The 23191-nt window shown below is 39.2% G+C and overlaps 1 protein-coding gene across 4 annotated transcripts in view; it reads right to left on the reverse strand.

Annotated features, from left to right (window-relative positions):
• The window catches only part of SH3BGRL2 (SH3 domain binding glutamate rich protein like 2), a 46251-nt gene that overhangs the window by 20255 nt on the left and 2805 nt on the right, over positions 1-23191 (reverse strand). For 2 of the 4 annotated variants that reach the window (XM_080614817.1, XM_080614818.1), the window contains exons 1-2: positions 15397-15485; positions 3859-4044 (exon numbers count right to left, since the gene is read on the reverse strand). In XM_080614817.1, coding sequence (XP_080470943.1) covers positions 3859-4044; positions 15397-15456 — 246 coding nt within the window. In that variant the 5' untranslated portion in view covers positions 15457-15485. Of the gene's footprint in view, positions 1-3858; positions 4045-8582; positions 8715-15396; positions 15486-23191 lie in introns of those variants that run through there. The other 2 variants (XM_080614820.1, XM_080614819.1) reach the window with 2 other exon arrangements.

Raw genomic sequence — 23191 nt, forward strand, 5'->3', positions numbered from 1 at the left:
ACCTAAGGGCCAGTTATTGATAGTTCAGTGGGCCCATGACACACCAGGATACCTAGGAAGAGATGCGAAATACAGATGGGCTCATGACTGAAGGGTGGAACTGACCATCAAAGCCACTGAATAGGTTATCCATCAATCCAAAACATGCGCCATGAATAAACAAGACAAGTAGGTAAAGCCTCTGCTGTGGAGAACAGCTGTTGAGTGTGGGTTGCTCTTCCCTCAGGAAACAGCAAACCCATTTGGGGGGTTCCTTTTGCTCAAGGGCCAGGGTGCACTTGATGATAAATGAGGAAGATAGGGAAACGCAGTGTGCACCTCAAGGAGATTTAACCCTGGGAGAAAATAATCCATAATTTGAGTTGGATGTCATAGCTGTGTGACAAAGTACAACAGCAGGAGCCACTAAAACTAACTGAGGATGAGCCTTGTAAGGAACCAGGCAAGACACAGCTGTTTTTTTTAATGTAACCCATCACACTCAACCTAACACATCCAATCCAACCCAATGCAACCCAACACACCAGCTCCTTCCTATTAAGGCTCTGCTTGTCCATTTTTAAATCTTTTTATCTTTTCCAAATTATCTTCATTTTTCTTTATGCAAAGTGCATGAGTTCCCTCTTGGAATGTGCACTAGTTTCTAACATTTCCTTACTCTTACACAGCACTAACTAGAGCAAGGTAACTAGTAATTTCAGATTCACACTACTGTAAATTACAAGAGCAGGTTCATGTGTCTGAGTCATTTGATACATGTACTCTCTTCTCACACACTTAGAATGTTATAGCAATGTCACTAAGATGAAACAAAAGATTGTAAAATCATTAAAGTATGTAAATCATGATAGTGTCAGTGCTATGACATAGTGCTGGATTATCAGTAAAATGATTTGTGTTCTTGTGTGCTTACAGCTCTTCTCTTGTTCACGGGAAATAAAAATGGTTCTTGCCAAATGCTGTATTTCAAAATCCACTCGCAGAAATCACTACTGAAAAATTGTGGGCTGCATCTCAGAAGACTGAGAAAAGAAGAAGACAGATTAATTATCATACTGGAGATCACATTGACTCAGAAAAAATCCAAGGTCTTTCTCACACTTCAAAACATGGAATTTGTCTGTTGGTACCAGAGGATCCCTCCCCCTGCGGTACAAGGTGTTTTGCGAACCAGTAAGCATTGGTCATCTTTTTGTACCTTCTCCCCTCTTACACCACCTATTACATGCTCGGATGGCTGACACCAATCCATTTTGCATACTTACTGACAACATCGCAGACAAACTTTCTCTTTATTGCAGTCACATTCTGAAGAGTGATTATTTCAAATGGTAATGTCTTAGTCAGAAAAATCTATCCTGTGATAATACCCCTGCACGCATTGCTGATGTTTTCTATTAAAGGGAATATGGCGAGAGTTAAAAACAAACAAACAAACAAACAACAAAAAAAGTATTAATTCTTTACAATACTGAAAACAGTATAGCTATGAACGTGACATTGAGTCACAGCTCATATGGTTCTGAACATGTTCATGTTATTTCTCTATTGAAATAACATGAACAAAATAAAAAGTATACTTATTTTGCTTTGCCTTGTTTAGCCTCCTTGTTTAGGAGGAACAGCAGTGGATCTGAACAGTCTGCACTGTCAATCAATCAGTCTGTATTGTCAGTAGCAATGTATGAGATGGAATAAGTACATAGGCAGTTTCCTGGTGAGACTTCAGAACTGGCAGGCAGAAAAAACAGACAGTGCTTCTTGATAGAAAAAATTGGATTAGAAATTGCTGGACATATATCAGGAATAAGGTAGAATTTTCACTAGCTCAGCTAACAGAAAACTCAATGGTTATTTTTTTTAATTTAAGTTATTTAATTGTGATTATTTTTTTTTTAGATAAACTTTTTCTAGTTTGTCAAGATAAACATATGAAAACACTAACTGGAAATGATAGAGACAAGATGTGCAATGTCTGCTGACTTCATCTAATTGTGTTATTTTAACCCCCTCTCCAGCACTGACCTCCTTTGCGTCCTGCCTAATGTTTTGCCTCTATTACCCAAGAACTTCATTAACTAATGCAGCAGTCTAATTGGTGAATGTTGGAGATCCTGCACATACTTCTTCCTTTATACCAGAAAGCACAGTTTCTTTCAAAGCATGTTTGCTCTTTATAGACATCCATGCAGACAGTGTGGTCTAGTAATAGGATTAACTCTGCTCAACCAAAACGGCTATCAGCTGAGCAGAGAGATTAAGGAGATCATCTCACATGTTGCATGACATCTTCTTCCTTGCCAATTCCAAACAGCAATTTTTAGGACTAGTTAAAACATACTATGAAGGCAAGCTGAAAAGGTAAGAAACAACTACTTAAAACATTGTATTTCCCAGGCAAACTAAAATCACACAGAACAACGTAAATATTGTTATTTGTAAGTGAGGGGCAGCTCCATAAGTGAGGGTCAAAGCCCCTTCCATGTCCCAGGCACATTAATTGACATTTCCTACCTGGAAGTAGGAAGATATGCGTTATACTGCTGAGGTAAACAAGGCCAATATAAAGCATACGGGAAGAATGTTAAACACCTTATTTCAAGAAGCCACTTAGCTGCTACACCATACCCAATCTGTTGGTTGCAGAGGATCCTAAATCACTTCTTATGTGCTTCCTACACTAAGCTAACAATTGCACTGCATTTGACAGGTTCTTAGCAGATCTGAACGATCCATCAACCAGAAGCAGCTTCGTTACAGCTCTGTTGAGCCTGGCAGGGATGGAGTTAAAACCAGCTTGGATGTATCTGCACCACATTGTAGTTAGAAACCCACATTTACTCTGTTCCAGCTATTATAGTTACAGAGACCCTCTTTCCTATTTCATTCTCCTAATGAATTCTCAGACAAACGTGACGCAGTCACTTACTGACGCAGCCAGGGCAGCACATCAAACCTCCCTGATTCTAACAGATACCTCAGACCTGCCTCCTAAAGGATGTAGGTCACATGGTTGAAGTATGAAAAGATGCAGCAAGGCAAAGAGGACCCAGTTGTGGTTTTTTTACATTTTGTTCTGGGAAGATTCTCCCAGAGTACAACACTGCCCAAGACTCATACTGTGTAGGCAGCATAGTAAAACATCCATATGGTGCCATTCTTAACATGTCAAAGGCTACCACTCCAGCTTGCACTGGATAGAGAAGTTATTGCAGCTTACAACATCAGAGAAACCAGCCTACCCATCAACCTGTTGTCAGATTCACAGGCTCTCGTGCTTAGCAGTCTTTCAGCAGAGGAAGACAAGTTTTAGCTGCTTTGCTTTGGGGAAAAATAAAGCTATTCTACAATTCAAAGAGCAAATAGTTTTCATTTACCCTAGAGACTCTGCATAAAGGCTCTGTGAGTGTAAATGAAATTTACGCTATGATGCATCTGAGAAGAAGGTTAATTACAATGACAGTATAACTCAATCTAGCCAATGTTCCCATTTACTGTTCAAAAGACTGCCTTCTGAATCTTTATGCTTGGACTAGATCCAAGTAGCAAGAAAACCATAAATCTCCCACTTAGAGTATTCTCACAAGGGACTTTACCATCAACAGGTGGTACACAAAGCATGTGACATTACAAATTCTTACATTTGTGGAGGGAATCCATTACCTGAGGACAACCTTAGGATTTACAGATGCATGATCTGTATTTTCACTGTATGATCATTACTCAATCCTATTGCCACAAACTGTCACCATTAATTCAGATGCTACTAGAGATAGTTCACCAGCAAGACCCAGCTTTTTAAATGGCCAACAGCGTATACTAATATATCATCCAATGACAACCATAACAGCTACTTACTCCACAGTACCGATCATCACTGAATATCTGTGGTGGCAGTGGATTGCCTTGTGCAGGCTGCCTATCCTCAGGAATATTTTTATACATCCATTGTCTCTTCTCCTCCGACATTGTGATATCCACTTCTTCAAACTCGATGCGATTGGCTTCCAGAAACCTCACCACATCTTGTTGCCTCTTCTTTATCTAGACAGAAAGAAGGAAGAAAGAGAAAAAAACAATACTCAGGCCAAGCCCACCATAACCCAGACGTGCTTACAAACCTGAGGACATTCCTCCTCTCCCGTTCCACTTTCATGGAATGGGAAGTCACAAACTCCGAAAGACAGGAGAAAATACTTTTCTTCAGTTTTAAGTTTATAGAAGTTGAACACTGCTGTTTCTTTACAAGTTGGCAAAGGTTATACTTCTTCACCTCATTTCTAGAAGGTCTCTCTTTAATTCAACCACGGGAATTTCAGCCTTTACCTTCTAAAGATGCTCCAAAACAAAATAATGTATATAACTCCTACTTCCAAAGTAGGAGTTAAAAGAGGCAGCTGTTTTTACAGGTCATTAGGGGCTAAGTTTTCCTAAGTATACAGGCACGTAGAAATGCAAGGTAAGCAACATGGCAAGTCCCAGGAGAATCTACTCCTCTAAGTGTTCATTGAGGTAAACATGTCAGTACATCTGAAAAAAGAACACCCCAGCCACACACATTTTTGTTTTCCTAGACACCTCAGCAGTTCCCTGAGTAAGGCTTGTTGAATCTCTAATTAAGAGTGTCTGTCTGCATTATACACAGGCCTAAAAATAAGCATGAACTCATCTCCTGAAAATTTACTTCTTTGCAAAAAAAAACCACATGAGGTTTGTACTATAGGGGTTCTGCCCCTCAAATTGATTATCATCTTCATAGAAAACCCTAACAGAGGCAGAACAGTGGCAGTTTTTAGCTCAGTGTTGCTAAGATCAACCCTTAAGAGCTAGTGGGGCTTCAAGCAGACGTGCCCAGGTGAAGACTACTTCTGCCTCAAATCGGACTTTATATGAAGATAGCAACATTTGAAATGAAAGCCTGTAGGGCTGAGGAAAGCTACCCGGGCTCAATTAGCTGGAATTGCTCTGCATTCTCTTCAGCCCACACTGTATTTTTTGCATCTACTTAACAAAATTAATTCTTTCAGAAAGGAACTATAAATTATATGCTATAGTTTTTACAGCTATAATCAAGGGTATTATTTGAAGAAAAAAAATACAGCTTTAATAATTTTACAGTATTCCCGAAGTGTCAGATGCACGCAGTTGATGACTGGCATAAAGCCCAGGTGGATGAATCATGCCTGTGGGCATCATATGACCTAGATACTATTTGGAAATCAGAGGATTTTTAAAGTGCGTGTGCTAGTTGTTCTTGTCACACAGCCCAGTCTGTCTACCTAAATGTACAAAAAATTATGTACAGAAGTACATAACTTTTGGAGGTAATGCTGATGAAATCACTGTTTCCTTGAAAAAAGAAGGTAGCTATCCCAAGAAACTGCAAAGCTCTTAAATGATCCCTGTCTTTCTTAAGAAGTGGGCTGCATAGAAAGTTTATGTCTCAGTGTCTTGCTCTTTTTCCTTTTATTTATAAACTGGTGGGGCTTTTTAGGCATACATGAAAGGATCACTTTTCCATATAGAAGACAGCTTCTAAAATTGTGTGCAAATAATGCATTATCAGTAACAGCAAAATCAGTGCATCATCATCGCTGCCAGCATCGAAGACAACATGCCTTTTATTATCTCCCCAAAAATTGCAGAGACAAATTCTGTTGTCAGTGTAGAAAATATTTTCCACTGTCCTTCACCAAAAAAGCTGCAAGAAAGGCCCAAAAGAGACAGAGATTTTCTTAACACAAATATTAAGTATTTGTTCAAACAGAAATGAAGCATCTGAAATGATGTGTGGGAGAGGTCATTTCCTTATAGTGGAATACTGCTAAAACCAGTATGAATTCCCTCCTGCCCTGGTCAGAGCAACTAGCAAACTACACAGTGTCTGGGCCAGCCCCCTGGCCCTGAGGCCAAATAGCATCATCTGGCCAAGTCTATTAAACCTGCAGCCTCTTGGAGTGGCTGCATGCAAACCGGGAATGAACCCTAGCACACTGTATCATCTAAATCATGGCCACAAGCTGTTTGTGAGGCTGTAAATTAGCCTTGGCCAAAGCTGCATGTGCTGGCAATCATTCTTCTAACAGTTTCTTAGTACCAGACTGTGGCATTGCTCAGAGCCAGGCCATGTACCAGTGCACATGTGTCTACACATACCCATTTCCATCTGCTGTCTTCCAGTAATCTGTACCCTGGGTACAAGTTTAACTTAGATTTAATCAGATCCTTAATATTTCACTGTTCACACCATAAGAATTCTCCCACAACTCCATGTTTCCTAGTATCTCCTTTTTTACAAAACTAATTAAGATGTTGAAGTGGAATAAATTGTGGGTTTGGGTTTTGTTTTAGCCAGAAGCCTTGCAATTCTCCATATGACATCTGCATGAGTTATCAGCTGTGGATGTGCCAGCTGCATAAATTTAAACAAAATGCCCTAAAAATTTTTAGCCAAAAAAGTAGCATCTCCTCCTCTCCAAGTGGTTTGATTCAAGCCTGTAAACTGAAACAAGAGCATTAGTTACATTTAAAATCCTATTAAATTATGCCTTGTTGTTTAAGATGGAGGCTCAGAGCATCTGCCACAACAGAAGCCAGCTGACTATTCCCCAAGAAAACCACAGGACCTTTGTCTTCCCCTGCAACTGGATCTGTGCCGCAGGAGTGCGTCAGCCTCACAATCCTGACTGCAGCTCTCATCTGTGGTTACTCTGGGCTCTAAGAGCCTCCAGCATTAAACCACATGAAACAGTGAGTAAAGACAACATGGCATAAAGAGCAGCATCAGTTCTGCCTTCCTCACTAGCCTATGCAGAGGATATGAGCTCCTCTCAAGTGCCCACCAGAGAAAAATATATCCTCATTGGACAAACAATGGAGGTGGGCACTTTATTCCTCTTCATGAAATTCAGCCTTGTACCTTGCTGCTTCTGAGGTTTCCAGACAGGGATGCAACTGACAGGAACCTGAAGAGAGTATTCATATAATCACAGGTACTCCATTCGGAAAAACTTGGTTCATGGCTATTCATATGCCACTTTTGGAAAGCATCTGTATTATTACAGGATAAACTGCTTCATTGTAAAAATATTTTGGATTTAAAGTTTGAAGACACTGTGAGCTACACTATCAAAATATATATCCATTGTGAAGTTTCAGAAGAAAATCTTTACATAATATGATCCTAATCTACCTTTAATACAGTGAAAAAAACTGAGAGAGCTAACAGTCCACTATTATAATTCAGTGTTTGACCCCCATATTTTTAGCAGGGTAATTGTTTTCTGAACGTCATTTCTTTGGGATTTGTTTTAATCTCTATTTCTATTCATAAAATTAAGATGGGAAAAATCCCCAGAGACATCTCCATTTTGTCCCTGTTAGGATTAAAAAGCAGCAAAGATAGTAAGTCTATTTTGATATACAAACCTGCTAAAATATGCTAATCACTTATTCAGGAGTCCAGTTTATAAAGAAAGTCTATTGTAGCTAAAGCAAACTTTCTTTCTGCCTTAGTTTTCATTTCTTTATACTGATTTGCAACAGGTAACGGGAGGATACACTTTCAGACTCCTTTGGAGAAATATTTCAAAGACCTACTCAGGTCTGGCCAGGTAGGACCACTGGGACTACCTGTTCTAACCTTCAGCATCCCTGAATTAATTCCTCTTAGAAGTAAAGAATTTGTTTGGATTTTCCCCCAGGCTCCATTCCTGAACTGACAATAACACAGAATCTGCTAGTCTTTGTAAATTGTTCCCATAGTTAATTAACTGTCTCCACTTAAAATATTTGCTTGCTTCTGTTGAGAATTCACCTCACTTCTACTTTCAGCCACTTTTTGTGTCTTTGGCTAGACTGAAACCTCTTCTGTAACAAGATTTCTGTTTCCTGCACAACTAACATGGGGAAGAAATGGATCCCCCAGCTACTCTGAACAATGATCTCCACTAACAAGATAAATACTATTGCTCATTTCACAGCAGAATGACAAAATAAGGACCATCAAAATCATGATCAGACTGGAGCAGAAGCTCAGCAAAATCAGATCACATCCTCTATCTGAAAGCCCCTGGAAGGTTCTCACCACTTCAACAGGTCACAATTTCATTCTTTTTTCCCTCTCTACATTTTCTGAACATGTTTTCAGAAGATGTTCTGCACTAGAAAGGCTTGCCTACTGATAGCTGCTGAACCAGAGCATATCATGTGGTCTCTCTTGCTAAATGGCATCAGCGTTTCATTATTCTATACTATCTGAAACAAGATATCCAACCAACACACTGCAAAAATCTCTCTACTCTGGGATTTATCTAGCTGAGATAGGATAAATGAATATTACTTCTACTATACTACAGTAGAAGCAAGATGACCCAACTAGCAGCACTACTAGGAACTGTGAATTAGCCACGATTAAAGAGAACATCTCTGCCTTATTTCATTAGCCCAGTCAATATAAACAAGACAAAGCAGACGCATTCTCAGTTTCAGACTCTTCACAGTGTCAGCAGTCATGTTGCCAAGTGTCTGGTGCCCGCAAAGTGTATGCAGGAGGTTGTACCTCTCTGGACTCTAACCCCTACCTTCTGCTGATAAAGCATTCTCTTGGCTTCAGTCCTCTTGCTTGCAAGTGGAGGGACTGACAGCAGGTACTTTTCAGTGCGGGCTGGTGAGTGAGATCTGTAGCACTCAAAGTCCTATATAAGCTCTTCATCCTGGAACCAAAGAGACCAAACTGCCCACTCATTCCAGACAGATCCCAAGAATAAATAGCCTGCTTTCTAATACAAAATCCCACCCCAAAACGTATTCAGACCACACATACTGAGAACAAGGCCTTATGATGAATATCTTCCAAGGTAGCTTGTCAGCCCACAAACACATTTTAGAAGTCTGACATTTAAAGAAAAAAGCCAATACAGGATCTATGTCTAAGTCCACCTCAAAGACTTGTTTCACAGACTGGCATACGCCTATCTAGACCTGTGCTTCTAAAGACAGAGATGGTCCTCCAAGTTCCTTTCCTTCCTTTTCAATCTCGTTATTCTTTCCTCACACCTTTCCTCACACTCCAGAACTGCAGCAGCCACGTTATGAGCTCACTGACTCAGCTGAAAAACTGAACGTATTGCTTTTGGCAGGGGCACCTTTAAGGTGCAGTTTGATGATACAGCTAAACAGATTACACTGCTGGCTGTCACTAGGATGACACAATATTCCGCCTGCCAAGCAGCTCCTGCAGCTTTCCTCCCACAAGCATAATGCAGGAACCAAGGGAACAAGGGAAGAAGCACCAGTAATGTCAGCACCACAATCTTATCAGTTTACATCAGTAGCAAATCTGCATCCTAAGAAAATGGCTCAGCAGAAGCTGAAGAATGATCAGCTTTGAAATATGAACTGCATAAACAGCATTTCTGTTACATAAACACAAGCTCCAGCTTACTCCCACAGCTGAAAATATTAAACGGGAGCCTCTGCCTTTGCATGTCATGCAAACATAACCAAAGGGACTGTTGCAGTGTAAAATGCAGATGTAGTATAGTTACTGCAGAGAATTAGTAACCTTCATGTCTCATACAGATGAGGCTTGACACATACTTCCAGATATTAAGGAGATACTATGCACTAATAAAGAGATGCAAGTCCTAACCACATCAAATGAACAGAACCCTAAACAGTGTTTACTGCAAACCTACACTTCCCTTTGCTAGAAAAGCAAGGAGGCAGTGCCTCTTACAAACATACTAAGCAGCATCTCCATTCTTTTCTTCTGTTTCCAGAGCGTTTGCTCTCATACACAAACAATCTCACACATTCGCAAGGTTGACATGAAAATCCTCATGGTTTTGTTACACTTGCAACCTGTAGTGACAAAGACTTTTTGCCGAATTACTCTTTCTTTGCCTGGCTTAGGGAAGAAGAACACAACCAACCCCTGGCAATTTCTACTGCAGAGAGATGGCAGTACTGTGACACACCTTTACAAATGTTCATATGTTTAATTCATTGCTCTTGGCACAGAAAAATACAACTCAGTTATGTACACAGGGAAAAAGGAGATGAGAAGCAGAGATGAGGTGAAGGAGGGCAATAACAAAGAAATATTGAAAATCAGAAAAAAAAAAATCATCATTGCATAATTATTCCCAACATTCCTAAACAGTTACCGGTCGTGGCAAATACTGCATTACATGCGATACAATGAAAACAGTCTCTTCAGAACAGACATCCAAATATCAAACCCATCTCCAATGCTTCATCCTCAAGAAAATGTTCCAATATCCTAAAAACTGACCACTGGACTTTTCAATCTGAAAAGAAACAAATTGTCTCTGAGCAGTGGCCACAGGCAGCCTGCACTGCCCTGGTGTCCTGCTAGCCGGAGTCTTCTGCTTGCATTCAGAGACATAATTAAGGACATGCCATATGAAATACTGGGTTGAACTGAGAGGGCAATCTGTTCAGCTTTATGCAAAATAAGTTTGCAGGTCCTTGGGAGCTGCTAAGACGCTGCTTAGCCAGGCAACCTGCACACCTTTACCTCTAGGCTATACATGTATGGTATCTTTGGAAGAGCCCAGTAGTTAAGAAATTTAACTAAAATTTGAGCCAGGTTTGGTTTTTAGGACTCCTAATCACAAGCAGTTACGAAAGGAAAACATATTCTTTTCTTTTTCTATAAAGCTACAGAAGACAATAAACTGCACCATGCCCAATGCCTGCTAACTTCTTATTTTCCCTGTCAGATGTTGCACTATGACAAAATTAATTTAAATCTATTTCTGTGAGTATATTTCTCTTACAAGCTGAAAGGAGAAGCTTCTTATTTAAGATAATTTGTAAGAAGCCATTGTTCTTTGTGCGAGTAACAAGGTAACATTCAAAACTAGGAATGAGTCTTTAGCAACTACAAACACATGTAGTATTTGTATATATATAGATATATCTATTTATAGATATATCTATCTATTATCTATTTATATCTATTTATAGATATATCTATCACTGCACAAAACAAGAGATGCTGGGAGTTTGCTCAGGGCTTTGCTTGGTAGTATTTCAGTAAGCATAAGGGAAAAGGAGAGGCAGAAATGGAACAAACAAAAAAAGGGGAAAGACCAAGAAAGAGAAGGTTCTACAGAAATATCAGCTACAGGCAGTGCCATGCAGGGGACCTTTTAGCTGTGTGAAGCTGAAGCCTCTGAAGTCACTCCCAAGCCTACTTCTTTTGATTTACTCTGTATTTCAGTAAACAAGGCTTGCCAATGATGTACACAAATGAAGTAAGCACTTCTATTGTAATTTTCTTCTTGCAGTAGAAACAATGTGTTCCTACAGTGTTGAAAATCCACTTACATGTGAGTCTCTGACAGAACAGAGATGCCAAGAGACCCAAATGCTGGCTCACTACTTCCCATCAAAAGAATAAGATCCCACTGAAGCTGGATATATCTTCCAGTTATTGATGTGAATTTGTATTCTGCTGCATCAATATGAAACCAAAACACTGGCACTGCTTGTAGAAATAAAATAATAGCTAAAACAAAGTGAAACTTGAAGACTGCAACAGGAACTGAACCAGAAGTTGGAAGTCCCAGTGAGTGTAGAGGCAGGCAGCTCCAAATCAGAGAGACCTTGGCAGATGAGCAGCCAGAAGAGTCCATGCAGGCTGAGAAATGTAGTGAGAGGATTCTCAGCCTAACCTGGCAAGCAGCAGATGACTGGCAGATTGAAGGTCAGGATGTACTGCTGGTTGTTCTAGTAGGGAAGCTTGCAAAACTTACTGCTAGTTTGGATCATAGCATACAGGAAGAGCTCAACTGTCTGGAATTACACTATCCTGAAAACTTTTACATTTCTATTTGACAAAAACGCATGCTTGAAATTATATTTGTGCTACAGATACAGCATCTTTCCTTTTCATAGATATTTTCTTGTGAGGACAATGGGAAGGTGTACTGGTTCTTCTTTGGCTGGAACTCTAGCTAAAATAAAGTGCAGTTTAACAGAGCATGCTGGTAATTTAGTCTGGTTTTAAAGATGTCTCAGCCAACAGTGAGCCAAGAAGTTTCAAAATTATTACAATTACGTGCTAGGACTTTTTTTTTTTTTTTTTTTTTTTGTTCTTAAAACCAAGGTTGGTATCCTAGTGGCTAGCACAAAAGACAACAGAAACTCTGAACAGCCCAGAAGATCTCAGGGATTCATGAAGTGTGGTCTCAGCTATCAAAAACTTCCAGTGGAACCATCCCGCCAGACTAGAATAATTCATTCCAAAAGACACAATTTAAAGCCTAGCTGGCAGCTAACTTTTTCAACAGATAGATGGTTTTGTTTACAATTTACCATATGTTTCAGTAATTTGAGAGAGTGGTTAAAAAGAAAGTGTTATTTTTATGAATTTTTCCAGCAGAAACTTCTCAAAGATGCCAGAGAATAATTTAAATTTCCTATTTAGCATTCTACATTTAACTCCTGCTCGTACTATTCCCTTTTGTTAAAGTGGCATATTTATAGCAAGTATTTTGCATCATGAAAGAAACCCTTTCAACAAGCAACATCTATCTTCCTTTTCAAAATGCATACTACACATAAATACAAGTATGATAACTGCAACCCTTATTAATTCAGCTACTCTTTAGTACCTCCTAATTAAATGCAAGTTGGTCTCTGATCTCCATGCTATATTATGTTTATTCATACATTTCTTTCTTTTGATTTCTCTAAGTTATTTGATTCTGAAGAATATTTTTTTGTTTCCCAGTAAAGTCTCAGTTCAGCAAGGTAGCTGAGAACTGTCAAGTTCTGAACCATTGGAAACTCAGCAGTCAGTCCTGCAGAGTTGAACAGAAAGTTGATCTTTGAATCTCACAGTTCTCCCTGCAGAGTTAGGAGGGGGCAGTATTTTGGTGTCTTACACATTGAAGTCTAATACTGCTATAGCTGAAAATCTGCAGGAATTTAGAAATATCACTTTGTTAATGTGAAGCAAGCTTGGTTGGTAGAATTATGATTTTGTGGAGGGAAGAAAAATAGGATAACTATGGTTTGCTTGTTTTTTGAAACGTTAAATATTTGGCAATTGTTTAAAGTTCACTGAAATGGCAGTGAAGAGAGCAATTTTATAACAAGGTTTTGGAAAGTAAGCAAATGCATATGAGTCAGCCGTGTGCTCTGGCATCCCAGAGGGCAAACTGCATCTTGGAGTGCATCAAGCACAGCACAACCAGACGGTCAAAAAGGGGATTATCCCACTATGTTCAGCACTGGTGCAGCCTTGCCTTGAGTTCCAGGCCCCACAATTTAAGGATGTGAAGGTCCTTGAATGCACCCAGAGGAGGGCAACAAAGCTGGTGACAGGGCTGTAAGGAACGTCCTATGAGGAGCAGCTGAGGACTCTGGATTGTCGAGTTTAGAGAAAAGGAGGCTGAGAGGCAACCTCATTGCTCTATACAGCTTCCTGAGGAAGGGAAGTGAGGTGGTGAGCTCTTCTATCTGGTATTCAGTGATAGGACACATCAGAGCTGTTCAGACTTGACATGAGAAAGCATGTCTTTACCAAGAGGGTGGTCAAACACTGGAACAGGCTTCCTAGAGAGGTAGTCGATGCCCCAAGCCTATCAGTGTTGAAGAGGCATATGCACAGTGCCCATAATACCATGCTTTCACCTTAGGTGAGCCCTGAAGTGATCAGGTAGTTAGACTAGATGATCGTTGTAGGTTCCTTCCAACTGAAACATTCTATTCTATTCTAAGTTCTGCAAAGAAAAAAGTTTAAAAGCAAAAAAGTCTCCCTAACAAGAAATTCACACACATTCCCTATTATGTAACATGTTTATCACCTAAACTTTTCAGATGAAAGCACACAATTGTCTTTTTTTTTGGTGACATGGTGAGTCAGCAGAGCACTGAAAGTGTTGTGAACTGGTTCTATGTACTTATCAGTCACACTGTTTTGTCATAATGAATAAAGTATCCCCAGCTGTATTTTCTTGTACTTACTGCAAATGAGATAAAAAAGCAAATCTCTTGGTAGTAAAAAAATAGGTCATGTTTCTTCCTTCTCATTAGCTTTGAGAATCAAAGCCCAGTGGTATTGGAATATTTATCTATTAGAATAGATAAAAACACCTAGCAGCCCATGAGACTGAATTAGCCTTGTTTCTTCTGGGTGGGTCTCTGTTCACCCTACCCATGAGGCTGCACTCTCCATATTTTGTCACTCTGGACTCACAGCTCAACACCCAGTTACACCTGACTGTGGATCCAGCTATTTCTAAAACAAGAGCTAGTTGATGAATCATGGAATCATGTAATAGTTTGGGTTGGAACCCCTCATGCAATAAGCAGGAACATTTTCACATAGATCAGGTTACTCAGAGCCCCATTCCACCTGACCTTGAATGTTTCCAGGGATGGGGTATCTACCAACACTCTGGGCAACCTGTGCCAGTGTTTCACCAGCCTTACTGTATAAAATTTATTCCTTCTATCTAACCTAAATCTACACTCTTCCTGTTTAAAGCCATTCCCCTTGTCCTATCCTTACATATCCTTGTAAAGAGTCTTTCTCCACTTTTCTTGTAGGTCCCCTTTAGGTACCGGAAGGCTGCTCTAAGGTCTTCCTGGAGCCTTATTTTCTCCAATGTGGAGAAGGATGTTATGAAGAATGAAGAACGTGGCGCTGTAAAAAGTCACCTGCAGCAGCCTCCTTGCAGCATAGTAATGTTTTTAAAAGACATTAAGGAAAGCTTCAAGTCTAGCCCAACAGTGCCAAACTGGGGTTCATGAAGAATTCTGGTCTCATATAAACATGCAGGCATATCCATATTTCTCCCATAGAGCTACTAAGATCTCTCCGTACATTTGAGAGAATTATAAGACCTCTTGGACACATGGAAAAAACACATAGCCTTTCCCTAAAAAGGACTATGCTTGCATTTATTTGTTTTCTGATCCTGAAGTGTCAGAGATATGGTTCCAATAGAATTTGAAAAACAAATTTGTGAACTAAAGCTCTCACTACTTTCACTATTTTCTCGTGACAGCTACTATCCGCACAGCACAGCTGCGTCATTCTGCCAACCACAGATATACACACCCCTGATAATGCACTTTAAAATAACAGCAGTAACAGCAGCACAAGTCATTCAGAATTTGTTGTGCTAAGTTTTACAGATATTTACAGGTTTTCCCAGCAGTATATGGAACAGCAACAGAAAAATGCATCTGTGGCTCAAGACAAATGTCATTATTTCAGATAAAATTGGACTATATCACTGCAAAGTTCTATCAGTACGGTTTTATAAAGCTAGGATGATGGATTCTGTTGATATAATTCTCTAAACTGGGGCTGACTGCCACTGCTATTATTCAGATCAATAACAAAATTACCTTTGACTCAACTGAGAGCAGGATGAAGCTTCTAACTTTATTAACAGATGTCAATGTCATTTCTCTTTCAACAAATGCAACTATATCCATGTAGCTTGTGTGTTCTTGCGGCTCCGTATGTTCAAATTACCACTTCTTTGGTATTTCTGCAGCTCAATTTCTTAGTAAGTGGCTGCATTCCCAAACACAGCAGCATTCTCATTTTATCCCATAAACTGCAGACACATCTCCTGTAAGGTCAACAGGAGTCACCTCCACAAACCCAAAGGTATTGCTGAATATCATGCTGGATAATCCCATAGATTTTCAGACTCCCCTGGGGTATGATGCTGGGAATCTTTACCAGAAAAATACACCTTGCTGCAAGCAAGCCAATTTTGCCGTGTAGGAGGGGATTGCTTGCACATAGGGGCCTTCATGGCAGATCTCTTCTCTGATCAAATACTAGTTTTGTATCTCCTTTCTAATTTTAGCTTCCTTGCAGGTTCCTACTGAAAAATGTGATGCTATCTAAGTCGTTCAAATGCCACTCCTGTCTCTGCTTCTATATAAACATATTAGATCACTCAGTTAGAGATACTCCAGGAGATATCTTAGGAGATGCAGATCCAGATCAAAGGTTTAATGCATACTTGAATTGTGTTTCTTTAGATTAAAGAGGGATAATTTCATGAAGCCTGCAGCAATGTAATGAGAGGTTTCAGTTGCTGATGCTTTATTGTTCATCAGATCAAAGGAAACTTTCTTTCAAATGAAGACAACAAAAAATTCACTTGTCTTTCTTGGGAAAACACAGACCCCAATTCCATGATTAAGAAACCAGACATTAACTGACTTGTAATGTTGTTATTAAATTGTTTCAAATAATTATTCATAAAGGTTTTAATAGCACAGAAAATACCCAATATTATCCTCTGCAGCATATGAAAATGTCAGGAAGCGAAACAACTTTGTGAAAGTTGTGATAGAATTTCCATTATTAAATTCTGATGATTTTTTCTTCTGAGTCATGTTCTCTTGCTTCAACTGGGATCTATCCAGTGAATTCAGAGGACCTGTGTTAGAGAGCAGATTGGTGAAAAGGACATTATCTTTATTGCTCTTCTGGGAATGTAAAAATCAGTGGTTTATTTTCACCAGGTGATAATTAGACTCTACTGGTGATTCTGAGGTTAAGAAACATATATGCACACTATATATACTACATAAATATATATATAAATATATCTGTACACAAAAATAGACATCTACATATGTATATTCAAACAAAAGGCAGGGTGATACACATGCAAATGTCACTCCCAGACATTAACTTATGCGAGTTTATTCCTTGCAGCAAAATGAGAAACATCTTGACCATTGTCTTACCAGGAATGGTGGGGATTAGTTATCCAGAGGTAAAAGAGCAAAACCAACAACAAATCCTGAAGCTCTGAACTGTTAATACAAGTTTTATCCTACCCAAATAGAGACAGGCAACAACAGAAAGGAATGCTTTTAATTAATTAATGTGAGTCACTGAACATCCTGCATCTCCTAAGAGCTTCTCTTCATAAAACAGCTAGCAAGACAGTTACTCCATTTTCTCTGTGCCAAATTCAATTACTTTATACTTAAGTACAATATTAAATTTAGACTAAATAAGCTGTTTACTGTTGTAAAATCCAGTTGTTTTTCTCTTTTCCCGGTGAGATAGAAATAGCTTGTTTAAGAAGGTCCCTCATCACTATAGCTCTTATCACCCCAAAAGGATAGCCACATGCTTTAGACTCAGCCCCTTCAGAGTTGTGATAAATAGCTTACAACACACCTGAATGGAAAGACTGCCACAGCCTTGAACAGAAGAATCAAAAGATTTTAACACAAAATACTTCACAGATGGAGGCCTAAACCCCAAGAAAGACAAGAAAGCAGATTTTGTATCCATGCTCTCTTGCTATGGGAAAAACTATGTTAAATTAGTTGCCTGCACAATATTTATCTCAGTCACGCCTTCCTCTCAGTCAAAGCATCTGAAGTTCACCAACAACTTTGAGTCATTCCTGATCAGGTCACATTCTGCTCACCTACATGAGTCCCACTAAAATTAATATGATGTTTGTTTTAGAAATGAGACTCAACAGTGACTCAGGTTTCTGAACTGACTCCATCAGCCCATCCAGCGAGTGCTGACTAAGCAATGTACCAACCCCAGGAGAGAGGATTATGGAAACAACCTCATGGCTACTGAGGAACTCAGAAGCTCTTCCAAGCTTTTGGAGCTAACTGCAGAATGTTTCCATTGACAGACACAGGTAAGAAACACTACCACGACCTTCACATTTTCATTCACCTCACGAAGAATGAGGTGAGGACCTGCAAAATGTTAACTACCTTCTGTAAAACTTATCAAAACATTAAGCTGGTAAAAACCACTGACATACTGGAATATGATCATGGGTTTGGATACAGCAGATTTCCACCAAAAATAGATTACAAGGACTACAGCATTTCTGTGTTCATTACTCTCATCAAGCTTTCACACTGCAAGCAAAACAAAGATTGCAGTATTTTCTTCTGGATAGACTCCCTTAGGAGGCCAGCACTTGAGGCTGCAGGTGAGGAAACTGTTGCCCTTTGTGTACTTGCTAGTAAATGATACACTCTGTATTACCAGCTTAGTGACAATTCTTTAGCTTCGAGTTGCACTCAGATTGCTAAAGACAAAAGCAATCCTGATTTTATTATATAAAGAGCTTCCTTAAATGATGATTGTTTTTCCACAAATACTAATTTCTTCTACATTTCCCTCTTTGGATAAACAGAAGTATAAACAGCCTGAAATAATTAAATTGGAGAATGGATTGTACATAAGAGTACCAGAGTGAATCTAACAGACGTCAACTGAAACATGTTGCATTATAGACTTAATTTTTTATTTTAATTAATCAAAATCAAAAGCATTCATATAGCAAGTGAAATGGACTTATTCAGCAGTATACTTTACCTTTGATAAGACTATCAGAAGCAGAACACTCAATATATCAGTTAAAATACCAGAATTTTTTTAAGCTCTTACAAGTACTAAGAAAGGTAATTTAGTCTGAATAAATATTGTCCCATATTTTGGCAAGTTTTACAGGGCTTTGACTATCAGGTAACTGATTAGTGCAATTTCACATTTACTGGTGCATTTTCACATTTACTGGTACGTCTTCACTGTTTTTTTAACTGAATCTATAGGTCCTTAAATTTAAAACATGGGGATGTATTGAGGAGCAGAAGAGAGACACAACTTTGCAAGAGCTGGTTATTTGTTTCTAGCCTACCTGTCCACCAGAATGGTGGAGGCTCAGGAAATTCAGCTCTCTTGCCCAGAATGAGGCCTGGAAGTCATGCAACTGGTACTTCCTTGCTAAGGTTTGCCGAAGAACAGAGGCTTAGGCATCCAATACAACAATTCTACCAGCATTCTAGTTATTTCATTTTAGACAGAACCTTATATCCCAAGATTCATTTCTCCTTACTGCTAATGAGGACATGTTAAGTTTGCAAACAATACTCAAATGATTCCAAGTTGGCACCAGCAGCAGCATTGTACTGCTTACATGCACGAACACATTTAGAATAAAACACATTATTAAAGTCCTGAACTCATTCACACAGGAGACAACATTTAGGTATAACAGTGGAAGCCACCTGGCCTGGATGAAAGCCCAGTCAGTCAATGAAGATGTTTCCACCAATTTCAGCAAGCTTTACTAAACTAGATATTACATCCCAGTAAATTACTGCAGATCACAGGATTCACATTAGGCCGGCAGTGATTTCAATTCAGCATCTTCTTTTTCTCTTTTTTGCCCAAATAAGACTTCTTGAAAAGAAAAAAAAAAAAAATCTAGAGAGGAAGTGAGTATCTGACTTCAGTTTACAGAAACATTGCTGAACAAACTTTGGGAAAGCAGTTCTGTGATGCCCAGATGTAATGGAATTGAGTAATTGTCATTTGGCTGAACAACCTTTGTAGTGATAAGAAACCAGACACCAAGCCTGCAATAGGCTGCATATGGAAAACACGCTGCTTTCAGTTTGAATTTACCAGGTTAAAGTTGCTGGTACCAAGATCTCCAGTTCAGCAGCACTGAAGCAAGTAGTTGAAGTGACCAAATGTGTTACAGCACGAGAGTTGCCTGCCTTGCCCCTCTGCTGGAGTCTCTCTGCAGGATCAATGTTGCCAGAGAATAATGTGATCATGGCAACTGTAAATGTGGCAATTTATATGTTTATATAGTTTATATGTTGGTGTACTAGTGCCAGACAACAAAATGGGGACAACCAAAGAATGACATATGCTTTATTCCCCGCCTAACCCCCTGCGTTGTACGCTCTAGAAAACAGACAGGTGAGTTATGTGCCCAAATTAATTTTCCTTTCACAAACCAATGTGGAAAATAAAAGTAATCCAAAAGCAATTTGTACTAATAAATTGCATGCAAGTTAGATATAGATATTCTTTTTTTTTCATTGATGTCATCAAATTCAGTTATCTGTGATCTCCAGTGATCACTGACCCTATGACCAGGGTTAGGAAAAAAAGGATTTCTAGGCTTTGATGGTATGTATGGAAGATTAAGGAGAATAGGTCACCATCAGTGAAGTATGTCTATTCAGGGCCTTGCACTTTGACACTGCTGTAATCTATAGAAAAACAGAGGGACTAAATCTTTGATTAAAATGTCACTATATAGTTATTAGAGGCACTGAACCATGTACAAAGCTGACCAGTACATGGAGAGTCTAAACACACGCTCTAACAGTCTTCAGGAGCCCAGTCAGAACAATACCTCCTTTGAAGTTCTATTACAGCTATGATTGTAATCAAAGGTCAGTAACAGTCCTACTGCTCATGATACCGTGTATTCTAAAGTGTGTTTTTCAAGGTAGCATTATTTCTGACATAATCTACCTGCCAAAAAGAAATGTAAATATTTGAAAAGCACTAGAGCACACAAGAATGGTGCAACAGTTAGATACTGAATACCATGCAAATATGGTCTAAATTCCACCTACATCCTTGTGACTAGGGTTCTCACCCAGCTCCCTGCTGAACACATTCCTTAAGCTACCTCAGCTGCTGTTCCAAGGCTCTTATTTCTGTCCATCACAAGGATGTAACTAGAATTAAGATTTCTTTGGAATACAGACTTGAGAGCTAGATCCTCAGAGGGTCCTTAGGGTGAAAAACAGCTAAAGCCTTTAGCGCTGACCTCCCTGCCTCACAGAATCCACAGTTGCTAATAGGGTTCTCAGGCTCCCTCTGCCACTTGAACCCTGCAAAACAGGCCTGACAGAAACCAGCAAAGATGAGTATGAGTCACCTGACCTGACAATCAGAAACTTGAGTAAGGATGAGGGAACTGATTCTGTCAGTCAAAGGGACTACATCCAAAAAATCCCCAGATCTCTCCTATAGGCATCTCCTATAGGCACTATAATTGCTGATGTCTGAGACACAGATACATGACATGTTCTGTTACCAGGTGAGGGTCCAACTATCTTCATCCAGTACCACTATCTCCATACTATCTCCAACAGTACCACTGCTGTTGCTACAGCACTACTCTGTAGGTGCACAACCAAAAGCAACACCGTCTTCACCAAGTGAAGGGACACAGTATGATCTTCATGTGGGATTCATAAACCAGGCTTTGAGGATCCAGTCCAACAGGTGTATCCTCAGCATGCTGGCAGATGGTAGACAATATTGGGGTCATGCATTTAAAATACTATTGCCCACATACATATTGCAGGATCACTTCTAACTGTAAAGATTATTGTCTTGTTTCCAAAAAGCTAACTTTCCTGCTGCTCTGATCTGATCTTAAAAACTTCTAATATTAAAAAAAAACATTAAAATGTTTATAATTTACAAAGCTTAATATTTTATATCATAGGTAGTTGAATTTCCATAGATCGCATGCAACAAGTTGTAAATCCCTCTACATGACAACCATAACTAATACAGTTTTCACAAAAGACATTTGCATCACTCTCAGTTCTGATTGTTGTGCTTCCGGGGTGCAGAGAGGTAAAACAGCCTGTTAGATGGCAGAGATTCTAGAAGTGACATATTTTAAGTTAATTTATTCCACACCTCCCAGCAAGACGCACATTCTTCCTGAGAAGTGCTAAGAGAAACATAGCATTGTTGAGTTACAATGACTTTGTACAAACAAGGGTGGAGTTGAAATTCATGATTATCACTAGGAGACAAGCTTAGCCTTAAGTGTGCAAGCACTGTATTTGTCTTCATTACATTATCCAACAACACCTGAACCAAACAAACATGACTGTAATTATTCTGACATTCTGATGTTTTATACTGTAACTGAAAGTCATTCCAGGAAGCAAAAATTCCAACTCATTTGACTTCCATAATATGCTTAAATAAAAACAGAGCTTTAGTCTCATAAAACAAATATTTGCCATAGAAACAATTTAACTGCACCTGTCTTATCAAGCTTCCTTATAAAAAATATATAATTCCCTTCTGTAGCAACAGTCAAAGTCCAAGTTTTGGTTATTTAAAGAGTCTATTCTTTTCGGGTTGGTACTGTCACTGGTCAGAGTAGATTCTACCTGCTGTTCCATTACTGCAGTAACTAACTTCCCTTTATTATCTGTTTCGCTTAACAGATGATGCTCCAAGGCAATAAATCATTACCACAGAAGAGAAAGCACAAGTGAGACAGTTGTTTCAAGTTTCTCCATTACTTGAAAGCTCTTCAATGACCTTCAGTTCTCTGACTGTAAGAGGACTGAAGTCTACTCTGGTTTGACATTTCTGGATATCTGTAGGAATTCCAGGCATAGAGTTACTTAGCTCATGCTACCTGTTTCCTGTCAAAGGTAGAGCTGCTTTAAAACACTGAAAAAAACATTTAACTGAGTCAGTGCATAGTACAGTAGCACAAGTGTAAATTTGTATTGATAGACTGAAAATGTGAAACCGATCAAATTAACAGTCACCTTGGAATGATTTGTTGAAAAATGAAGGCATAAGCTATTTCCTGAAAACAGTGAAGCACTGCTAAGGGAGAACAGTGAAAGGTAATTTTAAAGTAGCCTTTCTCCTCAGCACAAAAGAACACAGATTGTCCTTATCAGTGAAGAGTTGCAAAGCTTGCCTCCGCAGTCCTACAAAGAAGTGCTTGGAATTTGAGACACAGCTTACCAACAACCAGTAGAAATTCAGGTCAGAAAAAGTAGGAGACAGTAAGGCTTGTAGAAACATGCCTGCCTGCCCATGCAGAGGATTGCCATTGTGATTCAATTGGATCTACCTAATACATGCTTAAAACAACACGAGGATATTCAGAAATGTGCACATACATAAAATGCCTGTATCTTCCCTTCCCACAAGAAGGTCTCAAGAACTTGTCAACAGCATCTCTATGGGTAAACTCACAGTACAGCTTCCCTAAAAACTGAAGGTGAAGGTTTTCATACCAGCAACAATTAGGTTTTCAGACCTGTGAGCTCTTTAAAGCTCATGAGGCATTTATATTCACAACTTTTATTTTAAAAAACAACAGAAATAGTAACTCAGCGGTCTAAGAACCTTCAGAAGTGAGGAAGGTGCTGCAGGGAGAAGTCCAAGACCAAATGATGGGAAGGTTCACAATATTCTTGGCTCCTTCTCATCCACTCTAATTATTTCCTTTCTATTCTTTAGAATGACACCCAAAACATTTTATGCACTGAACTATTAGAATTATGTATGACTATTATGTATATTTATCTTCCTTAGCACAGA

This window comes from Psittacula echo (genome assembly GCF_963264785.1).
Source record: "Psittacula echo genome assembly, chromosome: 4".
Taxonomy (NCBI): Eukaryota; Metazoa; Chordata; class Aves; order Psittaciformes; family Psittacidae; genus Psittacula; species Psittacula echo.